The sequence below is a fragment of the Aspergillus ochraceoroseus genome, assembly GCF_002846915.1.
Source record: "Aspergillus ochraceoroseus IBT 24754 chromosome Unknown P175scaffold_5, whole genome shotgun sequence".
Classification (NCBI taxonomy): domain Eukaryota; kingdom Fungi; phylum Ascomycota; class Eurotiomycetes; order Eurotiales; family Aspergillaceae; genus Aspergillus; species Aspergillus ochraceoroseus.
The window spans coordinates 1,445,024-1,470,264 of record NW_024468480.1 but is presented as its reverse complement, the minus strand read 5'-3'; the positions used below and the strand labels follow the sequence as shown (position 1 = coordinate 1,470,264).

The 25,241-nt window shown below is 41.6% G+C and overlaps 5 protein-coding genes across 5 annotated transcripts; 4 read left to right on the top strand and 1 right to left on the bottom strand.

The window, feature by feature from the left end:
* Nucleotides 1-51: 51 nt before the first annotated feature.
* On the top strand, nucleotides 52-2,155 carry P175DRAFT_0440103 (transcription factor domain-containing protein; the record flags this gene model as incomplete). Its single annotated transcript, XM_040894006.1, has 3 exons — nucleotides 52-138; nucleotides 212-1,358; nucleotides 1,416-2,155. The coding sequence occupies 3 exons, from the start codon at nucleotides 52-54 to the stop codon at nucleotides 2,153-2,155; spliced, it is 1,974 nt and encodes a 657-aa protein (XP_040751553.1).
* A 13,525-nt stretch (nucleotides 2,156-15,680) lies between these two features.
* P175DRAFT_0510095 (uncharacterized protein) lies at nucleotides 15,681-17,769 on the top strand (the record flags this gene model as incomplete). The annotated part of the gene is made up of 4 exons (XM_040898486.1): nucleotides 15,681-15,967; nucleotides 16,021-16,606; nucleotides 16,685-17,671; nucleotides 17,728-17,769. The coding sequence occupies 4 exons, from the start codon at nucleotides 15,681-15,683 to the stop codon at nucleotides 17,767-17,769; spliced, it is 1,902 nt and encodes a 633-aa protein (XP_040751552.1).
* A 578-nt stretch (nucleotides 17,770-18,347) lies between these two features.
* On the bottom strand, nucleotides 18,348-19,947 carry P175DRAFT_0533138 (actin family protein; the record flags this gene model as incomplete). Its single annotated transcript, XM_040900031.1, has 3 exons — nucleotides 18,348-19,224; nucleotides 19,310-19,808; nucleotides 19,905-19,947. 3 exons carry the CDS (start codon nucleotides 19,945-19,947, stop codon nucleotides 18,348-18,350), a joined length of 1,419 nt encoding a protein of 472 aa, XP_040751551.1.
* Nucleotides 19,948-20,205: 258 nt separating this feature from the next.
* P175DRAFT_0517144 (telomere length and silencing 1 family protein) lies at nucleotides 20,206-21,772 on the top strand. The gene is made up of 3 exons (XM_040898963.1): nucleotides 20,206-20,693; nucleotides 20,771-21,138; nucleotides 21,208-21,772. The coding sequence occupies exons 1-3, from the start codon at nucleotides 20,311-20,313 to the stop codon at nucleotides 21,450-21,452; spliced, it is 996 nt and encodes a 331-aa protein (XP_040751550.1). The 5' UTR covers nucleotides 20,206-20,310; the 3' UTR covers nucleotides 21,453-21,772.
* A 743-nt stretch (nucleotides 21,773-22,515) lies between these two features.
* On the top strand, nucleotides 22,516-24,810 carry P175DRAFT_0493939 (transient receptor potential ion channel family protein; the record flags this gene model as incomplete). Its single annotated transcript, XM_040895998.1, has 2 exons — nucleotides 22,516-24,397; nucleotides 24,473-24,810. The coding sequence occupies 2 exons, from the start codon at nucleotides 22,516-22,518 to the stop codon at nucleotides 24,808-24,810; spliced, it is 2,220 nt and encodes a 739-aa protein (XP_040751549.1).
* Nucleotides 24,811-25,241: the final 431 nt, after the last annotated feature.

Genomic DNA, 25,241 nt, shown 5'->3' with positions numbered 1-25,241 from the left:
CCCTCCTTTTCCTTTGATCCATCTTCGAGGTAAAACCGTTTAAACCATAAGATGGAGCTTACCTGGATAGCCAATACTCCGCAGTCGCGGCGGAGAACAAGAGCACTGCGTGCCTGTTCCAACTGCCAAAAGAGAAAGGTGTAGTACTGCTTCTTTCAACTCCAAAAGGAATAATAATCATAATGAGAATAATAAATTCTAACGATTGAAGAAACGCTGCCGTCATCTTGGTCCTGACAGCTTGAACACCGCCCAGATTCAGAGCACTGTCGTGAGTTCCTCTGGTCACCAACCAGCAGCGAGTTCGCTAATGGATGATGAACTGGCTGGAACAAGATTAGCTATGCCTTCTTCCCTAGAGATCCCACGGATAGAACGGTTTGTAGGAGATCTCAACCCGGAAGCCGTTATTCGTGAGCAGTTAGCTTCAGGTGGGACTCACCTTCGGGACCGGGTTGGGCTTTGGATCAATACTCCTGTTCCACAAGATCGTGAAGGAAATGAAAGAGACACTTTCGATACAGCCAATTCTCGGGCGGGATATTCAGCTAAACATGCTCTTGAGAACCCTTCCGTTACCTCTCTTCTGCACCAACGATATTCGTCTGCTTTGAAGGCTTGTCAACGCCTTCCATGTTCGACTCTGGCTCACCTGATCCCTATCTATTTCTCGAGAGTGAATCATATTTTGCCCCTTGTTGATCAAGGATCTTTTCTCCCCACGTTTAGAAAAGGAGCAACGTCGGTGTTCCTAGAGAGGGCAGTATGTCTCATTGCAGCGAAGGACAAAGCGGCTAGCGCTCACCTTCATCTTGTTCCCGATGGTCCCTCTATAACAGCGCGGCAATTCTGTTCTGAGATATATGCCGGCCTCGTTTCTGCTATGGATGCTGGACTTGAAGTTGATAGGTTTACTAGGATTCGTGTCTTGGCTTTGATGTCCTTGCATTCTGAGGGTTATGAAGGTGCCGAGGTAGCGTCAATGCATCTCTGCCAGGCCATTCACCAAGCGCAGACGGTTGGTTTACATCTTGAACGACCCGATCGTCTTGAGGGAGACCCTCTAACAACCCTTTTCTGGAGTCTCTGGACCCTGGACAAGATGCACGCATGCATCGGTGGCCGCCCTATTCTTCTTGCGGACCGCGATATTGGAATCAAAAGACCTGACTTGAAAGCGCGGCGATCTAGATCTGCCTTCGAAGTTTGGTTCGCACTTTCCGATCTACTATCTAGAGTAATATCTCTTTATAGGCCATTCGCCGATCTGACAATTGCATGGGAAACGGATTACCCGGCTTTCGAAGAAATCATAGGAGATCCTCATGCACAAGAGGAGTTGGATGCCTCTACACTTGGTGTGTCTATTTTCAAACCCCCTTTCCATTCCCCTGCACTAACAGACACTAAACCAGGGGGTTTGGAACTCTACTATTATGCCGTTAGTATCCTTTCATGCAGGTCACAGTTATCTCATCGCCCTGATGACTCTAAACCGTCTTATGCCCGTCAAGGGCTGGCGGCGGTTCGGATCTATTCCCTGGTGGCTACCGAATGTTCCGGGAATCTACCTCCTCTCCCCATCGTTCCGTACGCAGTAGCCCTCTCCATGGGTGTTTCCTACCAGCAATTTCGCTCTAGTAGGCTGATTACTCATTTTGACCGTGCTAAGGCTAGCCTGGAAGCGAGCTGTGATCTGCTTGAAGAGCTAGGGGTTTATTGGTATTCGGCAGAAGCAATGGCACGGTTAGGACGAAAAGCACTACGCCATATTCAAGGAATAACGCTTAAAGGCCAAGGCTCTCGGCCGTCTTCGGGCGCTAATGACGACGATCACGACGATGGTGAACATAATAATAGTAATGCGACAAGGCAAGAAAACCAAAGACCATCGATAGCGAATGTACCGGTATCATCCTACGATAGTAATTCTCATCACCATCACCATCGTATCATGAGTGACGTGCCTCATGCGGCTGCAATACCAGAACACGAGGCACCCCTGCCGGTGGACCGGCATCAAAGTGACATCCAGGACCCAGACCGCAGCCACGGTTTCGCTAACATTGACACGCTCTTTGACGACTTTTTGGATTTGTCGCTACCCACAAACTTTTGGGACCCAGTTTTCTTTCCCGCGGACGATCGTGTTTGACTTGTCATCATTACTTCTAATTAAAGAAGCCTGTGGAGGTTGTTGACACAACCTTTACGACTACCTCATGCTTGGTACATCTGCCGACAATGTCAAATAAGGTCGGGGTTGGCGTCCTTTGCGGTCTCCCATTCGTAGGAAGCCCTTGGTGGACCGGGTTTGGGCTGCCGATTGTTATCTTGAAACTGCGGATACTCCGTACTCTTTTCAATAATTCATGACTCCCAGGTTTTGCTCGCTAATCTCCCGAAGCACGATCAAGACTGTGGGAGGTACTCCCAAATGCTAGCTTGGGCACGTATGCGTGGCAACATGCAGCCTCTGAATCAAAACGCCGTCAGCCTGCGACTCTATGCAGGAGACTCGTGGCTAGCTGTTTCAGCCCACAGATTTGCGGGTTTCTACCAAAGCCAGTATAGTATGGAAATGAATGCACTCTGCTTAGGATGACTCCGTCCGCCTAGGACCTTTACAACACTCAGCGACCCAGGGGTACCTTTGAATAAGGGCCCAAATCGCTACAAAACCAACCAATATATATATTTCTGACCTACTATTACACATTCCGCCCCTCCCCCCCTCCTCCAACCATGTTTCGACACGTGGCGAGCTGAGATGGAGGTACTGACCCCTAACTACCTACCTAGAGGTATTAACACAGCTAATTTTACACGGCCATAAGAACCTCCATTCCCCTCAAACTTACATGCTGCCAAAAGATATAGAAAAAAGAGTATCTTACTAAACTATATACCTCCCCTAGTCTATAAAGGTACTAGCACCTTAACTACTAACCTAGGCTCTACCACAAGAACCCTTCAGGGTTACCTTAATAAGGAGAAATGCCAGGCAAAAACATGTTATAAGGTACTGGCCAAGCTAGCTATTATAGTAGACAAGCTTGTTAATACCTAAAAGAGTCAGGATAAGAGGGCCTATATAATAATAATCTATAATAGATTTATCTAGTTTATTACTATTAAGAAATATACTACTATAGATAATTATATGCCCATGCGCGTATATAGCTAGCCTATAATAATAATATTAGTAACCTTAGGCAAGACCTCTAGCAAGTTTATAGCCTAGGGGGCTATACAGACCCTAAAAAACTTAGAAAGAGGACCCATACTAGCTAGAGTATATAATATTAGGTAGCCTATACCTAATTTAAATAGGACTAGCCCTGCTACCATAATAAGATTAGCCTAGAGTAAGTTAACCATATTAATAAATACTAGAGATAACTATAGAATCCTAATTATTTTACTAGGGAGGCTTCTTCTTACACACCTTAAAACCTATATAATATATCAAGCCCTAGTAAAGTATATTCTAGAGCTTATAACTATTAGTATAATACTTAAGATTAACTTAACTAGGACTAGATAAATAATTATCTTAAGTAACCTTATTATCCAGGATCTTCTAGTAATAGAAAAAGTAATAAGTACTATAAAAAAAGTACTAAATATAATTAATATCTATATCTTATAAAAGTAGTATAATTATATAGTATCTAGGGTATCTAATATAATAGTATCTTATAATAGTATATACCTAGAAATAAATATACTAATAGTAGATAAGGTACTAGTATAAACAGGTATAAAGCTAGTTAACTACTACCTATTAAGGTATAGACTAGACATATAAATAAAATATATAACCTAAATAATCTTTTTTTTAATACCTACTAAGAACTTTACCCTATTTAATAATAACTAGTAATCTTAATTTATTAAGAAGTAGGCCCCTATAGAGTAGTATAATCTAGAATATTAGGGATACTACCACCCCTTAAAGTATATAAGATAGCCCTGCTATACCTAGTATAGTATACTAACTAAGAACTATACTAGGTCTATAAGGCTAAACTATAGTAACTCTCCTTACTATACTAATTACTTTAAATTATTTAAGGCAGGGTATAAGAGCTACCCTATAGCCTTATATAAGGTTAATAGTTCTCTTATTAAACTATCTAAATAGGACCTAGTATATATTAGGTATTATAGGATATATACTTTCTAGGATATCTATAACTAGATAATAGTAATAGTATAATTATATATAGAAATAAGTAGGGCCTAACTTCTAAACTCCTATAAGTATATAGTAGAAGTACCCCTATAACTAGATATAGATATAAAGGGTTTCTAGATTATAGAATAGTACTTAACCTGGGCTACTATATATATAGGTAATATAAATCTAAAAGAGCTCTTTACCTAAAGCCTCTATACCTTTCTAAGCCTTAAGTAGGCAGTAAGTACGTGAATTCTAAAGGTAGAGACTAATATTAATAAATTACCTAATATCTAATATTAGGGAGACCTAGGATAAGATATAGCAGGAGCTATATAAAACAGGCCTAGTATTAGTAAGATCTCTTGATCTACTAGGCTAATATTAATAAATTAATATTAAACTATACTATAATCTTATAGCTAGCCTATAAGCAGGGCTATACTATAGCCTATATATAGGAGTTATAGACAGGCCTAGGGACCAAAATATAAAATTATCTAGTATTTAATTACTACTCCCTAGTTAATAGCTAGGGGGACCTAGAGGGGTAAATAGAGAAGTAATCTAGAGTACTTATATATATATACTAGGACCCAGGCCTAAGGGCAGAATAATATAAACTAATTAAAAGCTAGAACTTACTCTAGATAATAATAAATAATATTTAGGTACTAAATATATATTAAGAACCTACTATATATAAGATAATAAATTATATAGTAATATTAATTCTTACCCCTAATTATATTATAGGGGGTAACTTTAATATTATATATAATATTTTTAAGCTAGGAGTATAAAATCTTTATAAGGGAGGGGAGCTTGTATAATAAATAGTTAATAATAAAATAGAATATATAGGGGAGCCAGAAGTAGCTACCTATATAATAGGATATATTCTAGACCTAATTTTCTCTAATATAGCCTTTATATATACAGAGGTTTGCCTAGACCTGTACTATAACTTAGATTATTAAATATAGATTACTATAGTCCTAGGGCACAAGCCTGTACCCCTAGAAAGGTAATAACTCTAGATTCTAGATAGGGACCTAAAATAACTAGCAGGACTAGTATAAAATAGGATAACAGGTCTTCTAGATTTAAAAGGCCTACTAGATAAACTAGCACTAGACTAGTATATAGGGGACCTAGGGGAGATACTCTAGAAAGCTATTAAAGTAGTTAGGAAACCCCCTAACCCAGGCTAGAGGGCTACCTCCTAGTAAATAGTAGAATATATAGACTCCTATAGTAGGTAGCTAGTAGAGCCAAGCCTAGAAGAGAGGAAATACTTCCAGAATATAATCTAAAAAGCTAAATATTAATATTAGATAGATATTATTAATAAAGTTAGTAGTAATAAGGAGCTCTACCAGGTTATAGTCTAGTATAAATTAAAATCTAGAATAAAAGTACTACCCCTCCAGGTAAATAGCTATATAATTAAGAATATTTAGAAAAAGGCTAAAGTTCTCTAGCAGGCTATTCTTAAATAATTTAATTTAGTAAATAATCTAGAGTTTAATCTTATAGTAAAAGCCTATTAGACTAGAGATAAGCATCTCCCCTAGGGAGGGAGAATATTAGAGGAAGAAATTAAAAAAAATATAATTAGAATAAGTAATATCTCCCCTAGAGAGAATATAGTTATAGTATAGATTCTAAAAGCCTACTAGGAATTTATAGGCAAGGTAATATATAAATTATATAATAAATACCTATAGCTAAGCTACTTCCCTATACTATAAAAGATTATAGAGATAGTTATACTCCTTAAAATAAATAAATAAGATAGAATATTTTCTAGATCCTAAAAATTAATTACCCTACTATTAATAATTAATAAAGGCCTAAAGAGAATAGTAGTCTAGAGAATTATATATATAATACTTATATATAAGATCCTAAGCTTATAATAATATAGTATACTTCCCTAATACTTTACTATAGATCTAGTCATAGCCTATATATATAATATAGAAATAGCTCTTACCTAGAATAAGAAAGTAATTATAATTATAATAAATATACTAGGGGCCTTTAATACTCTCCTATAATATAAATTATTAAAATAAATAGTAGAATAAGAATAGCCCTAGACCCTAGTTATCCTTATTAATAGCTTTCTAACCAGCAGGCTTACTAGGATCTAACTAGAAATAATATTAATAGAAGCAAATCTAGTACTCTATAAAATATTATAAGGCTTATCTCTATCTCTAGTTTTCTTTTTACTTTATATAGTAGAATTACTCCTATAAAATATAACTCTTTACTTTAGATATGCTAATAATCTCTGCCTAAGCTATATTATCTAGATACTAGAAAATAACTATAGATACCTAAAGGTAGATATCTAGGGGGTACTAGCCTAGAGTAATTAAAATAAAATAACTTTTATATTAGAAAAACTAGAGATAATCTATATTATAAGGAAATAATATAGGGAGGTACTTATCTTAAGAATTAGTAATTATTTAATAGTATAGCCTATTATAGAGGTACTAGAATAGAAGTAACTAGTACTTAAATAATTAGAAATCTATTTTAATAGGTAGCTCTCCTAGAAGAGATATATAGTAAAGAGGGCTGCTAAGGCAAGAATAGTAATATAATATATATAAGATCTAGTAAGAATAATCTATAGCCTACTAGTAGTCTTACTATAAAAAATAATTATTATCTATATTCTATCTAGTACACTCTATAGTATAAAAGCATGGTATAAGGGCTATATAAAACTAGAATAATATACTTAGAATATAGAGGTTAATACCTACTTAGGCTAGTATATAGATATATTAAAAAAGATCTTGGCTCTAGCTATTAAGAAGATTCTCCTAGTCTATAGAACTATACTAATAGTAATTCTTTTTAAGAATACTAGTCTACTATCTATAATAGTAGCCCTAGAGAAAGCATGCCTGCACTTTATACTCTATCTCTAATTAGTAAATAAGGATAACCCCCTAGTCAGGAGGATCAAGCCCCTATATATATAGAGGGATTACAGGGTAGGCTTGCTTTAGAAACTAAAGATCAAGCTCTAGATAGCAAGGGCCCTCCTTCTAGCTATTTTCTAACTAACCCTAAATTAACTATACTATACTCTAGGATATATAATAGATCCTATAGGAGGAAAAGGAAAGAAGGAGGTAATAAAGACCTTTAAAATATAATAAGAGATACTACTAGTAGGAGATATAATTATTTTTAGTAATAGATTTAAAAGGAGCTACTAGAGCTAATATTATATAGGCTATAAATATATAGTATATAATAGATATAGGGAAGTTACCTATAATAAGGTAGCTATTAATTTATAATTATATATATTTAATATAAAGTCTATAAGAGCTTTCTAGGGCCTGGAGATAGCTATTAAGGTACTACTTAATACTAGTTATTACTAGCTATACATAGATAGTACCTTAGTAATATAATATAGTAGGGAGGAGGCTATAATCTCCTCTTACTAGGCCTTCTAAGTACTATACTATCTAGTTAGGAAATATAAGACAGAGCTCTACTAGGCCCCAGGCTATAAAAAGATTAAAGATAATAAGAAAGTAGATTAATTAGCTAACTAAGGAGCCTTTCTTAAGGCTAGGGGCCTAAAATAAAGCTCCCTAGAGGCCATGCCTATTACTAGCAGGATTAGAATAATAGGCTACTAATTCTATTAAGAGGTACAGGCTAACTAGTAGGTAAAAATATTTCTAAAGCTATTAAGCTAGTACTAGTAGTAGCTAATAAATAGGGTAAGAGTATATAAGGTAGCCCTACCCCTAAAATTATATCTCTAGTACCTAAACCTCTATTACTAGCTAGTAATTAGATCCTTATACAGGAACTTTAGCTGGTACTATAAATACTTCTAGTACAAGAATACCTAGCTTACATGCTCCTATAGTAGGAACAAGAGCCCTAAGTACCTAGTTCTTTACTACTATAGTAAGTAGCTCTTTACCTAGTAGCTCTAATAACCACTATAGCCCCTAATAATCAAGCGCGAGGTAATTAAGTATCTAAAGTAACTAGTACCTAAAAACTTTACTATACTTCTAGCTACTATAAGGTTCTACAAGGATATATGCCCATACTAGACTAATTTAGGGCTAATCTAGAATTAAGATATCTCAAGCCAGGAACTAACCTAAAGTAAAGTAAAATATAAGACCTAGAGTCCTATAATCTCTCCTCCTTCCCTTTCTAATAAATACTAAACTAATACCTATACTTTCTAATCCTTTCTTTTATTCCTACTATACTAAGTCCATCTTTCCAGACTAACTAATCTTACCCTATATTCTTGTATATAAAGAAAGGCCTGGTACCTAAAGATACCTAGAATAGCCCTGGTAGTCCCTAATAGAGATTACCCCATAGCAGTAGCTATATATTAGGATAATATAGGGACGACGGCCCCTCTCCTTAATAGGAAGGAGAAGGCCCCTACTTATACTAGATTTACCTTCTAGAATAGCATAAATATATACTATATCTATTGATGAGAGGTCGTCAAACTATGACGGTAGAAGTTGACCGAAATGGATTCAATTGGTCTAACTAGGAAATAGAGAGAAGGAGATGCTTGGAGGAAGCATGGAGATCTAGAAGGAAACGGTGGCCTTAAATACACAGAGTAGTCACGTGTCGCTATCTTCTTCTTTATGGTGATGCTGCTTTATGGTGGTGCTGGTTGCATTCACTGAGTGCAGCACTCCAACACACCCCCCTTAGCGACACGTCCATTTCATGAAGCTATTCAGAGTCCATCTCCAACCTGCCAAAACCTAACCTCTCGACGAATTCATCAAATTTCGCAGTTGGTAGTGCCTTAGTTAGCCCGTCAGTAACATTGTCCTCTCCACCCACCATTTGCAGCTGAATTCTGCCATTTTTGATTGCCTCTTTGACAAAGAAGTAGTGAATGTCTATCTAGCAAAGTGTAGACGTGTAATTTGGCTTCTTTACTAAAGTAATAGCATTTATAGAATCAGTATGTAAAGGTATGGCACCTTTTGCAGACTTTTCCAGTCCAATAGCTATACACAGCTTTTGTAGCTATATAGCTAGCTTTGTTGCTGCATCCCATGCAATAAATTCAGCAATAATTGAACTTGGAGTAACTAGTGATTGCTTTGCTGATCTCTATGCAATTGGTGCTCTAAATATGAAAAATATGAAGCCTTCTGTTGACTTCTTGTTTTCGTAATCTGCATGGGAGGCGTCAACATATACATGTAATGGATCATCTGAATAACCTAAGACTATTGCATAGTCTAAGGTCTTCTTCAAATATCGAAAAACTCGTTTGACTGCATCATAGTCTAACTTACTAGGATTATGATTTCTCCGTAGCAGTCGTGTCGTTGCATATTAAATATCTGGTCAGGTCCAAATAGTAATCCAATTCAACAATCTAGTTAATTCCTGATAATGAGCAATGTCTTCATCAGTAGAGGCACACATGGCATCTGGAACGACACTGCTAGTGTCTTGGGTAATGCTGCTAGATTCTGGCGTTTCTTCAGTTGATTTCCATCCTGGAGTCATTGGTGTATGACATGGCTAAAGACCATGGAAATTCCATTTATAGAGCATCTTTTGGATGTATGCATGTTGAGATATTAATATTGGACCACTAAGCAGTCTGTAAATGTCGTATCCCAAGAACCGCACAGGTTCACCTAGTTGCTTTAATTTGAAATGTCTTTCTAGCTTATCTATGAATTATTGAATATTTGCTTCATCAGGGCCAGCAACTATTGCATCATTAATATAGATAATAAGCATTAGCTGCTAGTCCGGGTCATGGTAGAAGTATGGGTCTTTGTTGATTGCCTTCATGCCAATTTTCACCAGAATATTATGGAATTCCTCATGCCAAAGAAATGCTGACTATTGTAATCTATATAGAGCTTAGAGTAGTAGACATACCACACTATCTTGCTTATTAAAACCAGTCAGTTGGCGTATATAGATCTTTCGATCCTTGATCATTGCATTAAGATAGGCAGTCACCATATTAAATTATGCCTATTTTAAATTAAAATGAGCAACCATGCTTAAAAATAGCTTTACCAAAGTATCTACTATTACTGGGGAGTAGACTTGGTTAAAGTCTATGCCTGGTTTTTAGAAGTTTCTATATACAACCCATCTTGCACGGAATTGCAATACATTATTATCCATATCTAACTTCAAGTTATACACCCATTTTCCTGGTAAGATCTTTGCATCCTTTAGTAATGACACAAATTCATAAGTCTGAATAGCTTCAAGCTTGCTAATTTGACTTTGCATTGCTTATATCCAGTAATCCTTTTGTGGTGACTTCATTGCTTGGGTATAGGTCTGTAGGATTCTGACTTCATAAGTCTTCATGGGCTTGATCTCTGGTATAAAACTACTAGGATCTGGTAATGCAGTATCTGGTAATGCTGCAGTAATTGTGTTGGGTGATTCTCCTGGCTTTGGATAGGATCCTGGTAGACGAGGTGTTTCTGGAAGCATTTTTGGAGGTAATATGGACCAGGATTGAGATTATTATTCCTGTTTTACCTCCTCTTCCTATAGTTGCTTTACCTACTCATCTTCAAAGCAAATACTTTGGTATTAATCCTTTATAGATCTTGAAGATCTCTATAAAGCAGTAATACTGCTACTAGTATCCCTACTAGTAGGATTCCATACCTTTACCTGGTCAACTGTTTCTGCTTTCCCAATATTAAATTTAACCTACCTTCTAGTCTTCGAACACTTCCTTTTTAGTATATCTAGAGTTATTGGAGCATAGTTATCTTTAAAAGGTTCCAAAACTAGTAAGATCTCCCTATATCAGGTAAATGACTCTAGAAGCCTTTATATTAGTTATAATACTGGCATCCTTTCAAAAATAGGTTGACCAGCATATAGATTATTCACAGTAAAATAGTTAATTATCCTTTCATATCTACCCTGCCTAGACTATTCCTCTACACTAGGTCTTACTATCTCCTCCATATCCTTGCTAATCGCTCGATTGTTTCACTTGGCGATGGTTTTGGAAACAGCCCCGGAGGCAGGCCCAGAGGCAGGTGGCCGCTCGGGTATGATGAGTTTGATACCTGCCTCTGGGTCAGGTAGGGTGGTTTTAGAGACAGCCCCAGAGGCAGGTAAGTATAGAAATATCAAGTTGGCACCTGCCTCTGGTTCTGGTAGGTTTGGTTCAGGTAGGGCTGGATTAAGTATTAATGTTTGAATTCTTCCTGTAATAACTTTATTATTATTTGCTGATAATAAGGTTTGGTGAGATGTACTATCATGAGTTATTCTTCCCCTTTTAGTATTAATAGATGTAGTTGCTCTAGATAGACTATTATTATTTAGTTTTAGTCTATTAGGAAGTCGTGGTTGTATTCTATCTATTCTATTAGTATTACCTTCATCAAACATCATATCCCTTGACCAAATTATCTTCCCCATATCTGGATACCACACCTTGTAGATGTGATCTCCATTATATCTAACTAGTCGACTAATTTTTGCTCTAGGCAACATTTTCATACTTTTAACCCTATCCTTGTATGGGATATTCACAAATGCCTTGCATCTCTATACATGAATATGTTATAGATTAATGTCTCTAATTAGGATATTTAATCCTTTATAAAAAAGTTGTACAGGTGGCTTTCCTTTATTATTACCTTTCCTAACCAACCTATTCAAAATATGGACCGCTGTATCCATACTATACAGCCATATAGTCGGTTCCATTTTTGCTTGTATGCATATTGTGCGGGCAGTCTGGATCACATAGCTACCAAACTATTTAATAGCGCTGTTTTCCTTGGGGGTTCATGGTGGTGTTGGTTCATATATAGTGCCAAAATCCTTACTCCACCTAGCATACTCATTGAATTCAGGAGCAGAGTTAAATCTAACCCTTCTAACATGGATACTAGTTATATTCAGCCAATTATTGTGCATTTCCTTTAATGCCTTTGAAGATTCACTTTTCGCCTTTAAATATTGTGCAAAAAGGCATCTAGAATGATTATCTAGAACCAGTAGGACATACCTAATACCATCTCTTCTAATTGGTTTGATTTCTTGGAGATCCATATATATGAATTGCAATGGTTTTGTCGCACGTGGTTGTGGTTTTCAGGATATCTTTTTCTTTGATTTTGACAATTGACATGCTTTGCAGTGTGGTTCAGTATTCTAATTAGTAGGCAAGTTGTCAGTGGCTGAGTCATCATTATAAAGCATTGCCTTATTGCGTTTTAATTATTTGATAGATAGATGACCTAATCGTCGATGTAATAAGTCTATTGGTATGGTAGGCATGACCACCGCCTCATTTAGAACCAAAAATGGGACATTGTTATCCAAGACAGTATATCTAATTACCTTATCTATTACCATCTCACAAATGTATTGATTTTTCAAGTCAAAATAGATTCCTAATTCCACCTTTATTCTTTCTGCTAGCATCAGGTTGCATGGCACATTTAGATTCCAAAGATATTCTATTTAGTATGATATTAAAGTACCATCATCTAATTTGAATTGAATTATTACTTTTCCACGACCTTGGGGATATACTACCTTGCTATCAGAGGTAATAAAACCATAATTCTTGAAGCTATTTAGGTCTTTAATTAAGTTATTAAAGAGATCATAATTATTGTATACTGCATAGCCTGCTCCAGAGTCACATAGCCACCTATTCCTAAAGGTAGTTAATATTAAAGTTATTGGTATATTAACTTTAGATAGCATAAAATTATTAGCATCTGGAATAGTATTAGCTTGTACAGCTAGGGTAATAGCTTAATTTTAGGTTGAATTATTCCTATTCTTCAACTTATGTAGCTTAAAGTACCAAAATATTAAAGTTGGTCTCTACCCTTCCTTCTACTTATTAATCACTAAATATAGGCAGTCCTTAGTATCATATTTTTCCTCCTTATAAAATAGGCATAGCATTCCAGGTTTCCTTAATTACTTTAACTAATAGTTAATATAGCCTATAACTATCATATTCTATAGTAGTACATGTTTCTGTTATTACTACTGCCTTCTTCTATTTGTTAGTTGAGAACTTAGTGTATTCATGGCAGGCATAGCAGTATTAGACATAGTATTTAATAGTAGATTCTCCCAAACTTTGTCCTTTACCGCGTTACATATAGTATAAAAATGCTTCCATGTTGTTATTTTAATAGGATTGTTACCTAGGTTATTCAAGGTTAAATCCACGAAGCTTATATTATCCCTTTTAAGCTCCTGAAGCATTACAGCAACTACTTAATAGAGTATAATAACCATTTTCAACCTATTAGAAGTATTTGTCTTCCGGATAAAGTCTGATATAAACTTATTAATAGTTGCATAGTTCTTATACTTGATCTCGACAGCTTCTCTCCAGGTCCGGTATACATATCTTTAACTACTACTAATAACTATCCTTTGTAACTTCTGTATAAAATTATCTGTAAAGATATATGGGGCAGCATCTATTAGTAGTTCCTCTACTAGTTTCTTGCTTATTAAATATAGCATCCAACTAGCTACTATTTATGAAAGAAGTTCCCATAATTCGTACTTAAGATTATTAAGTTATAGTCTAGGAATATTACTTTCAAGAAGCTTATCTATCTTGTGAAGCCTTAACTCTGTTTATGCAAATAAAGCCCAAATTTTAAATTTTGAATTATTTTCTAACACCATTATCAGGCTCAAGTTGAATGTGCCATTCTTCAGCTTTATTGCTTAATTTTGGCTATTAGTAAACAGGGTAGTAGCCATCGAAGGTAGGTGTGGTAAGTTAGGGATGTCAGGGTATCTACCAGGGGTAGGTTTAGTTGCCATTTTGGTTAAATTATGGAGATTTTCCACACACTATCGCCCAGGTAGAGTAACACAACAGCAGTACAGGTGGTGTACTACAACAGTAGTAGGTAATATTTCTGCCAGGATCTCTTTCCAATCAGGGAGTAGATCACTGTACAGGGGTACAGGGGTATGATAAGAGTTTTAGAGGTCTATGAAGCATAAAATAGAACCTCAAGGAGGGCTCATAACCTGATAAGAGGTTGTCAAACTATGACAGTAGAAGTTGACCAAAATGGATTCAATTGGTCTAACTAGGAAATAGAGAGAAGGAGATGCTTGGAGGAAGTATGGAGATCTAGAAGGAAATGGTGGCCTTAAATACACAGAGTAGTCACGTGTCGCTATCTTCTTCTTTATGGTGATGCTGCTTTATGGTGGTGCTGGTTGCATTCACTGAGTGCAGCACTCCAACATCTATTTAGATAGATAGGTAGATAGATACGCCCACTAGCTTAGCACGCCCCTATACCCCTAGGGAGGTCAGGAGCCTCGGGCTCACGCCCGAGGATGCCACGTGGCGTTAAGCAATACAACAACAACAACAACAACACTCCATCCGCCTAGTGTGGAGTCAAATTTGGTGGGCGTGGACGGGAATCGGCGCGAAGAACGACCCAGGCTTAGTTTCGTATTCATCAACAATCGGAGCTGCGAGCATGAATATGAAGAGGGTTGTGACCATGAGTGTCTAGGAGCGCATGTCAGCGTCCACCCGTAACCACTCTGTCTGATGTGCTCCAGTAGAATTAGATCCATTGAAGTAGATGGGGCTTGAATGTCTTACCATGTGCGATCCTCTCGTCTCGGCCCGCCATAATCAAAGATAATACGGAGTATAACATGTTATAATAACATGTTATAATTTCCAAGACGCTACTGCAATGCTTTTGATTGGAGCAAGATCCCTGGTCTCTCTCGTCCTGGTGGCTTCATTTTACTTGCACAGCTCATCATTATCCTTGAGCTTCTCCGATGTCCCCACACTAGCCTCCTCATCGTTCCTTTGGCTTTCTTTCTTTCTTTCTTTTTTAATTTCCCTGCTTCGTCTCCCCTCCCCCTTAATACTGTGTATATTCTTCTAGCTTCTTTAGCCTCTTCACAACTCTTAAACTACCTAGATCCTTTGACAAGAGCATCTGTTTTTATCCATTGACCCATCAAGCAGATCCTCATCCTTTTTTTTTTTTTTTATACCCTGGCAGAAGTGCAGGGAAGGAACAAGGACTACCGCTGCTGACAACCCCCGCGCAGATTGTTCTGCATCAGATTCTCTTCAAGAACGCATAGTGATTTACCCGGATATAAATCACAGAAACTGTGATAGCTGGCGTACTTGAAGAAGTGGGCTGGGTTCCCTTTGCTCCCTGTCTAAGAACCATGAACTAGACCTGAGCCTGTTTAGCTCTGGAGCTGGCTCTTCGGACCTCTCTCTCTCTCTCTCTTTCTGTTTTCGAAGCCGATGGAGTTTGAATCCTGCGCCACAGGACAGGACTCGCACTACCCGGGGTTTGGACCCGCAAAATCTTTGGGCAGTCTACAACCGTATATGCCTTATACATACCAGAGAGACAACGAACCTCATTGCGAACTTACGATCACCTTAATGGAGCCTTTATCCGACAGCTCGGAGCAATCCGTAACTACTTCCGCTGGCTCGGAAGCGGAGGAACTTTCAATCCACGAAGAACCGAACAAGAAAAGCGCATCTCCCATACATCCAATCTCACAGCTACAAGGGCCTTTTGAAGAATCTATTAGCGAAGCCGCTCAAGGAGCAGAGGATGAATGGGTGGTCGATCTCGATGCTCAAACCCGACGCAAGAATCTCCTGCAAAACCCTCAATATGAACGACTTTGTGGCCGGAAATGGCGCCAGAGAGCCGGCGAAAGGTGATAGACCAGCAATCTGATATCCAAGGTCTACCCGCACTAATTGGCTGTAGGTACCATCCATTTTGGAAGCTTTCTGCTCAAATGTCCTTTGGCGTTCACCTCCTTGTGAAGAGGATTGCCAAGTCAGATGCTGAAGTGCTCAGAATTCTCCAGGCGCATGTGGACGAGATGGATGGATTTATCTCGCGGACAAAGGAGGATTTCCTCATTATACAAATTGACGTCCGCACTCGCATTCAGTATTTGAGGTTACCCCTCGAAAACCTTGACGTTTTCGACGAAATGTTGGAAGATCGCAGCTTTCGCCTCTCTATGATAGGCTATAACGAGAAGATCGAACACGCGATTGCAAGATTTACGGAAGCGGTCAGTGATTCTCTCAAAGACATACAGAAGGGAAAAGAAGCCATTGGTGGACTATGGCAGTATCTTGGACAATCCTCCAAGGAAAGCGCCCCGCTATCAAGCAGCCTGGCTGCCGTTTATAACTCTATGATGGCAAATGCAGAGGGTTGGAACACAGCCTTTTCAAATCTTCGTCGGAAAGGCTTAGCTCTTCAAAATGCACTTTCTCAACTAGGCCGGGCCATCACGGAGATGCAGCGGCGTGTGGGCGTGGCAAGCAGAAAGGATGTGGTGAGTACATATATATATATATATATATTCACGCACAGAGGCACCTATTCTATGTAAATTTATCTAACACTAATGCAGGTGTTATTCATTCAGACTCCCCGTGAAGCTCCCCGATCCAGGTCACTCAAGGAACGAGTATTCGAAAGAAGATCATCAGTTACAGAAAAGCCTTTGCCCTGTGACCCAACCCGTGCGAAGACGCCAGAACCGAGACCGAAATCAGCGCAAGCCCGCCGATTGGCCCAGAAGAGTGTACCGAATCTCAGAGCCATCAGAGAGTTTGATGAGTGCAATGCGGAAGAGAAAGCCACAAATCGGGCAAAATCGATGAATGGTGCTTCGAGTGATTTTGATACCAAAGCAATTATACCTAAAATCCAGAGGAGCTTTAGCAGGCGACTCTCGATCGCTAGATTAACCACGAAGAAGCCCGCCGAGAGCTTAGCGGACGAAACTCAGAGCCGACCATCTACAGCTGCTTCAAGCAGGCTCAAGCCCTTTCGCAGAAGCAGAAATTTGCAACAGAACCAACAACAGACGACTCACCCAGAACCACCACCACCATTGCCACCAATGCCACCAATGCCCCAGCCCAAGCGGTCAGGCACAACAACTGCTGCATCAGCAAGGAGGGAGACCATGAAGAACCAACTGCTACAGTACTTCAAGTCAGATCGCGTTATTGAGACTTGGGAAACCGTCACAGAAAAGGGGAAGTTAGAGCGACATACCTCGCAACGAAAGAAAGATGGTCTTTGGAGCAAATTCCATGCGAAACCATCGAGTCCGCCCTCTGAAGAGCTGCAAGCGAATCTCTCCCAGGATGATCTACCGAAGCAGATGGTCTGGTTAGAAGAAGAAGCCAAGGCATTGAATACCTATTCTTTGAAGCCGAAACAAGATACCGCTCCAGGACTCCATACATTTTCGGTTCAAATGAGCTTTCATCAGGAGCTACACGAGCAGGGAGGGCCTTATACTACTACTAGCTTGGGGTATTCTAAACCTCTCGAGGCTGATGCACAATCCATTATAACAGCCCTTCCTGTCTTTCCCATCCCTCCGGTAAACGGCTTGTCTCTGTAGAATTTCACGTTTCGCGGTTGCTAATCAATTAACAGATCACTCGCCATCTCCCTCCACCTCCTGAAATTCCTAGCTAAAGGTATGCTTCAACAATCGATTATTATTATTATTATTATTATTATTATATATATACCTTGAGAGAGCGACCGACTACACAAATACCCACTCACTCACCTTTGCACTCAGCTCAATAATCATCAATATACCCCTTCATCTTCAAAGATAGACATACATACCGCTACCTAACGATGAGACAATAAAATGTTCATATGAAATAAACATGTTAAACCACTGTTCAACTTTATCTCGTTCTGCCGAGGAGGGGGGATATCTTGCCCAATATGCCAAAGGACCCTAATTCCGGATAACTATCAGGAAGACACATTATCATGCGAGAAAAACAGCTACTCCATTCGAAAACAAAAGGCATTACTCGTACAGATAATCTAATAGATAACCGGCTCTGTCCGTCAACTAAAAAAAATTACTTTCCCAGATGCGTGCCTTTTCATCCCATCCAAGAAGCGCAAGAACGCCAAAGAAAAGATAGATAGAATTTCGCGTCATGTCCGAAGAGCCACACACGAATGACAATAAGAACAACAATAACAACCAAAAGAAGCAGTAGAATAGAAAAAAAAAAAAAAAAAAAGGGTTACTTGCAGCGCTTCTCAACAATATTGGGGCCGTGTTCGTCATACTCCTTCTTTGAGATCCACATTTGATGGAAAGTTCCCAGACTCGCGAGGATACTTCCACCGATCCAGGAGCTGAATCTTCGCTCGGAAGTATTTCCGGGGGCGGAGATCCTGACGCGCGGTCCGGGATAGATTTGCATGAGTTCCTGGTTCAAGCGGTCTGTGAAGCCGTGGAGCAAGCTCGACGCGCCCGTTACGACGACGTTGCTAAGTAGATGCGGGCGAACGTCAACATCGACGCCGTTCAGAGCACTCTTGATGAGCTCCGGTACGGTCTGGGCTTGGGTTGGTGCGGGGAAGAGCGAGTCCGGGTCAGGGATTGCGGCTTTGGCGTCGAAGAGGGACTCAACGACTCTGTATCGGTCGACGCCAAAGACCTGGTTGTAGCCATCGGGGAATTCGAAGGGTCGGCCGGGGCTGCTCCTGGCCATTTCCTCGTTGGGGACACCGTTGGGATTGTTGGCAGAGAGTTTGTTGGGCCCGGGCCACACCTGGACAACGCATTCCTTGAATTCGGATAGAGTTCGTTCTTCGAGGAGGGTGCGGTAGGAGGCATCAGGGGCCTTGTCCGCTGGGAAAGTCTTGTATTTGGCTTGGGGGGGTTGACCGGCTTCCACGGCGGTTTTGGAGGAGATAAGATAGTGGGGGGTAATGGTAACGGGTTGTGGTGTGTTCGTCTTGAACAGAGCGCGAACCTGAGAGGAAATGTAGTCTCCACCGAGAGGAGAATGCTGAACTCCTCGTTTGAGGATCATGCCGTCGTGAACCGGAGTCACGGAGATATTGGAGGCACCGATATCAACGACAAGCGCGGAAGCCTTACCAGCAGCAAACCTGAAACAAAAAAAAAAAAAAAAAAAAAGTTCACTCCGTTAGAAACTGGACGGAAAACCGAATCACGAACGGCTCAGCAACTTACGCAGCGAGAACTCCACTTCTTGCGAGATAAAAAGCAGGAGTACCCCACTTCTCCATAGCGATTTCGATTGTCTTTTCACGAGCCTTGGTAGGATTCCAGCTGCACTCGGACATCAAGATAGGGCTGTCTGCGAGAGGTTTTTCCTCGGTTTCCACGCCTTCCATCTCCGTCGGCAAATCGCCCTCCGACACATCGTTCAGTCCGTTTTGTAGAGGATTTCCAGGCTTTGCGCCAGTAAGTCGCGACGTAAAGGAGTATTCCCAGACTTTTTCTGCCATCTCCCAATCCTCCACAACTCCATCCCGACCCATTGGGTTGTGAATTGACAGGCCAGGGCGCGGAGTGACAAAGACATCATCACCGAAGATGAGCTTTTCTTGATCCTCGTACGAATACTTTCCGTAGTATGTTGGAATAAGGGACTTGGGGGTATCTTCGCCTGCGAAGCCGGCGCGTGTGGTGGAGTACCCGGGGTCAAGGACGATGGCCGAAACCTCATCTGCACGCGTGAAAGAAATTAGTATTTAGCACATTAAGACCCCGATACTGAGAAGAATCCAGGAATGTAAATTGCGCAGGGTCCTGAGAGACGTACCTCCACCGTATTCGGCAGCTGAAGGTGGAACTGAAGGGTTCATTGTGAAGATTGAGGGAGCCCAAAGGTTGCGATAAATTGAAACAATTCACCCAACCAACCAGTTCCAGAAAGCGCGAGATGAAGTTTGAAGGGTTGCGGGGGAGATAGTGATGGGGGATAAATGGGAGGAGTGCTTGTTGGTGGTGGTTTGGAGGTTGCGGCGGCCGGAAAATCATCAGCAACAGCTTTTTGGCGCGCGGGTCCAACAAGGATGACTACAGAAGTACCTCTCACTAACTAACTAACTAACTAACTACTAGTTGGTGGCCACACTTCTTCACCTCCCCCCCATTTTCAACCTTTCCTCGTTCCTTTCTTCCCTGTTTCTCTTCTCGAGGGCGGTCTCACACAGTCTTAATCAACAATGGACACACAAGCTGATCCAAATCCTGAGGTTCTCTTCCGCCCGGTCAAAAGACGAAAGTTCCTGCGACGCCGGCCAGAGGAAGCAAACAGCCAACAGGCAAGTCAAGCTTCAGAAGAAGGTAGCTCAGCGCCTAGATCCCCTCAGCATGGCGGAGAATCTGTACAACCTATCGATGCTACTCGACTCCGGCGACTTCATCGTTCTCGAAAAGGTGGCATCGAGTTCTCAACGACGTCACGGTTGCTAGCGGAGCAGGGAAACAACAACAAGACTTCCCTTTCATCGGCCACGGCTGAAGACTTGGAAGGCGATAGATTGCTGGCTATGTGTGATCGATTTACAGCACATACAGGGCAAACTGTGGACGTCGATAAACATATGTACGGAGCGCCCCTTTCTTTCAACCCGCGATTTCTCTGAATTTTGCACCGTTTGAAATGGAGACTAACAAGATAAGGATGGCTTATATAGAATCCGAAATGGCTAAGCGATACGGGCAGGGTGCGCCGGGAGATGCGCCAGGTCATGATGCTTCTGCCCCGAGTGCAGCTTACAGTTCATTATCCTCGTCTAACCTTCCACCGCGCCAACCGGCCTCTCTCGGGAAACTACACGAAATTGATCTTGGTCAAGAGACTAAGCTACAGAACATTGCACGGACCGCGGCGGCGACGAGGAGGCTCAATGGTGACGAGGAAGGGTTCTCGCTCTCTGGCGTGTCGTTACTTGAGAAGGAGGAGAACTCCTATCGAAATCGAAAACGACGGACGAGCGAGGATATCGAAAGAGACCGGCTCGTGGAGGAGGTCTTGCGTGAAAGCAAACGTAAGTGCTCTCATCCCAGCCCCGTGACCGAGTTTTTGACTGCTTTTACTAACTAACCTTTCGTCGCAGTGGATGTATATGATGAGCCAGAAGAGGAGGAAGAGGAGGAGGTGGATGATCAAGCTGCCGATGACCGGGTTGCAGACCAATTTCGGCGAGATTTTCTGGATGCCATTCAATCGCGTCGTCGCCGGGCGAGAAACAAAACTACGAAACCGCGCAAGCCGGAAGTGCGGAGAGGACCGAAGCTCGGTGGTAGTAGAAGCGCCAGAGCGGCGATGCGTGAAATGCTGGGAAAGGCGGGACGAAAGTAGTTACAGTATAATCCCCTCCCGACAGCTTCTGCCAGCCCAAATCCATCCTCGTTAGCATGCAGCCCGAGGCAAGGCTTAGGATCAGGGGGATTTACGATGGACAAAAAGCGCATGGCACATGGGGAGTGCAGAATGAGCCGTGTTTAATAAGAGAAGGTCATTCATTTCCTTGCCGTCTTTGAGTGGAAATATGTGAGGGACGGAGTAGGGGGAAAAGGGCTTCATTGATAATAAATAAATCCCAATAGATTGGCAATTTACTGTATAAATAATACCAGGTCTAATTTTGTTTCCCAGGCTGATGTATCTGGTCCTATACCACTTGACTTCAAGTTTCTCAACTGTGTTTGGATCCTTGGATTATCGAAATTTATTAATAGAAGGCTAGAACTAGCTGACGGGCATTGACGCCAATCAGTGTCCTTTCTATCGACCATCTTGAGACATTCAGGGGCAACTTGTTACAGCTTCTATTCTGTTCGTCCTTCTTTCTCCTCCCCATAATCACTCATTTCTGTAATTCTTTTTTTATTTTTTTTTTTATATTCTTCTGTTTGTCTGTCGTTTTCAATCTTCCACTCTGTTGAGAAACCCCCCTCCAGAGTCCGCCTGCACTGGTACGCCCCAGCCGCTATAACCAAAACACACCACACCATCTCTCACAACCTCTCTCTCTCTTTTCCTCCTTTCTTTGTTCATCGTCTGACGAAAGTAGTGGGAAAAGAGAGACGAACCGAGCCTCTCCCTTCCACTAGATGTCCTTCTTTCCATCGCTTTTGTGGTTTTCATCTTTCCTTTTTCCGCTGTAGAGGAGGTCTCTCTCGCTCTCTCTCTCTCGCGTCCTCTCACCGATCGTTGCTCCATTTTCTTTCTATTCTACGCAGGTTGACCCTGTTTCCCATTTCCCCCAAAATCGACTGGTGCGGTTAATTGGGGTCGGAATTTGCAGAAGAAAATACATCCGTTTTTTAATCATTATCATCATCCTCGCCTATACCCAACCACACCTGGTCCCCCTTCCCCCCCCCCCCCCCCCCCCCGAAAACGAACCGTTCTCTCCAAGATGCGAAACTTTCTCTCGACCCCTCTTGCCCTTCGTCTGGCTCTGGGCCTGTTGCTACCTGCCCAGATTTATGCTACTGACACTCTCAGCACCGACGGTGTTTCGACGTGTCTGGCAGACTCCGATATTCAAGTAACGAAACTGCAGATAACCTATTCCCGCTCAACAAGAGAACTCACATTCGACGTTGCTGGAACGAATTCGAAGATCCAGAATGTTACAGCCACCCTCTCTGTCACCGCATACGGCAGAGATGTCTACGACAGAGAGTTCAACCCCTGTGATGACGACAACTACATTGCTCAACTTTGCCCCGTCCCGGCCGGCACTTTCTCAGCCGCTGGGTCCCAGGAAATCCCTGAGGACTATGCAAGTGAGATCCCTTCCATTGCCTTCGCAATACCCGACCTAGACGGAATGGCCAAGCTCAAGTTGAAGGCCAAAGACACCGGGGAGGAGGTTGCTTGTATCCAGTCCAGTCTGACTAATGGCAAGTCTATGGAAATTGCCGGTGTATCTTATGCTGCCGCTGGTATCGCTGGAGCTGCATTGGCCCTGAGTGGTCTCTCTGCCCTGGGCGCCGCCGGCCACCCTGGCGCCCATTCGTCTAGCCCGGGATTCGGAGATGTTATGGGCTGGTTCCATTCTATGGCCACTAACGGCATGCTAAGTGTCAGCTACCCTTCTGTCTATAGCAGCTTCTCGAAGAATTTTGCATTTAGCACCGGTCTAATCCCCTGGGCTGATATGCAACACTCGATCGATAACTTCCGAAAACTTACCGGTGGCAATCTTACCTCGGATAGTTATGATTACCTTCATAATATCACCGATTCCAGTACCTCCGGCAACTCCAGCAGCTCCAGCTCCAAGCGGGGGCTCAATCTCGTTCTGAGGGCAGGAAAACTGGTGGTTCGCGAGATCTCCACGTCTGTGAATGAAACATCATCGTCCTCAAGCAACAGTACCAGTAGCTCCACTGAGGATGGCTTTCAACAAATTCTCGCTGGAAATGTGAAAGATGGAATTGGCACGGTTTCCAAAGAGTTGACCATCCCAGCGTCAAACACGTTTATGACGGTGTTGCTGGTTTTTGCTATTGTGATCGCCGCCATCACTGTCGGGATCTTGTTTTTGAAGGTCATTCTTGAGTTGTGGGCGCTGTACGGCTCGTTCCCCAAGAAACTCGCAAACTTCCGCAAGGACTACTGGGGCCTCCTGGCCAGAACGATCACCAACTTGGTTCTAGTGCTCTATGGAATCTGGGTGTTGTATTGTGTCTATCAACTGTCAAATGGGGATTCCTGGGCGGCCAAGGTTCTCGCCGCCGTAACTCTCGCGCTTTTCACTGCGCTCCTGGTGTTCTTTGGCTTCCGCATCATGCACCTAGCTCGCAAGTATAAGCAATCCGAAGGGGACATATCGTCTTTGTACGAAGATAGGGAAACTTGGCGCAAGTACAGTCTGTTTTATGACAGTTACAAAAAGGACTACTGGTGGCTCTTCATTCCCGCTATTGTCTACATGTTTGCCAAAGGATGTATCATCGCCGGTGCCAACGGACATGGAATGATTCAGTCTGCAGGTCAGCTTATTATCGAAGCACTCATGTTGATTCTTCTGCTCTGGAATCGTCCATATGTGGCCAAGTCGGCCCAATGGATCAACATCACCATCCAGGTGGTGCGCGTTTTGTCTGTCGCTTGTGTGTTGGTATTCGTCGAAGAACTCGGTCTTTCCCAGACAACCAAAACCGTCACGGGAATTGTTCTCATCGCTGTGCAGTCGGGATTGAGTGGTCTACTCGCTGTCCTGATTGCGGTCAATGCCATTATTCTCTGCGTTCGTGAGAACCCTCACGCGAAGAAGAGGAGAGAAGCTAGTAAGTCTTAAAAAAAATACTCGTTTTTCTCAATCTCTCCCTTGGGTACTAACCTGGAATCCTTTTTTACTCTAGATAAACTGGACCGCGACATTGACGATCTCACTCCCTTGGATGCACGTGAATCGCTCCTCATGGATCATCCACCTCGCAAGGATTTCTCGGAGATGAGCAAGTTCAATTTCACAGGACCCTACGAGCCCTACCGCGGCCAACACCCCCTGAACTCATCTCGGGCCTTTAACACCAGCACAGAGCGGTTGGTAGATACTGAATATCACGACGATAACCGCCATGGCCGCAGCATGAGCCGTGAAAGTGGACACAGCCGTGAAAGTGGACACAGCCGTGATAGTCGTAGCTCTCCAGAGGGACATCCCGCAACGACTCCTGGATATGGCTTTGCTTACTGAGCTGTCCAAATCAATCGTACCCTCCACAAGCTCTTGATGCCCTGTTTCATTTTACTTATTTTATTCCCTTTCTTCAAATCTTATTTTGTAAAGAATTCCTCCATTCCAGATCCTCTTCTTGTGTATAGAGACATGTTTATTTTATTTTCCTTTCTTTCTCCCAGGACCCCGTACTTGACTGATGAATTTAGCGGTTTATTCGATGGGGCTTTTGTTTAAACTTGTGTGTGTGTGTGTGTGTGTGTATGTCGTTGGCCATCAAATGTCCTGGAAACCCCGCCCTACTCACCTCCCGACCATATACATATATAGCCCTTCTATTCTTTTGTTCTTATCGACTCCTTTTCCCTTCCTTGAATCAACCAACACCCTTCTTATTCTTTCTAGGAATCCTTGGGAGTCTGTTGACAGCGCGTAGAAGAACTGTATAG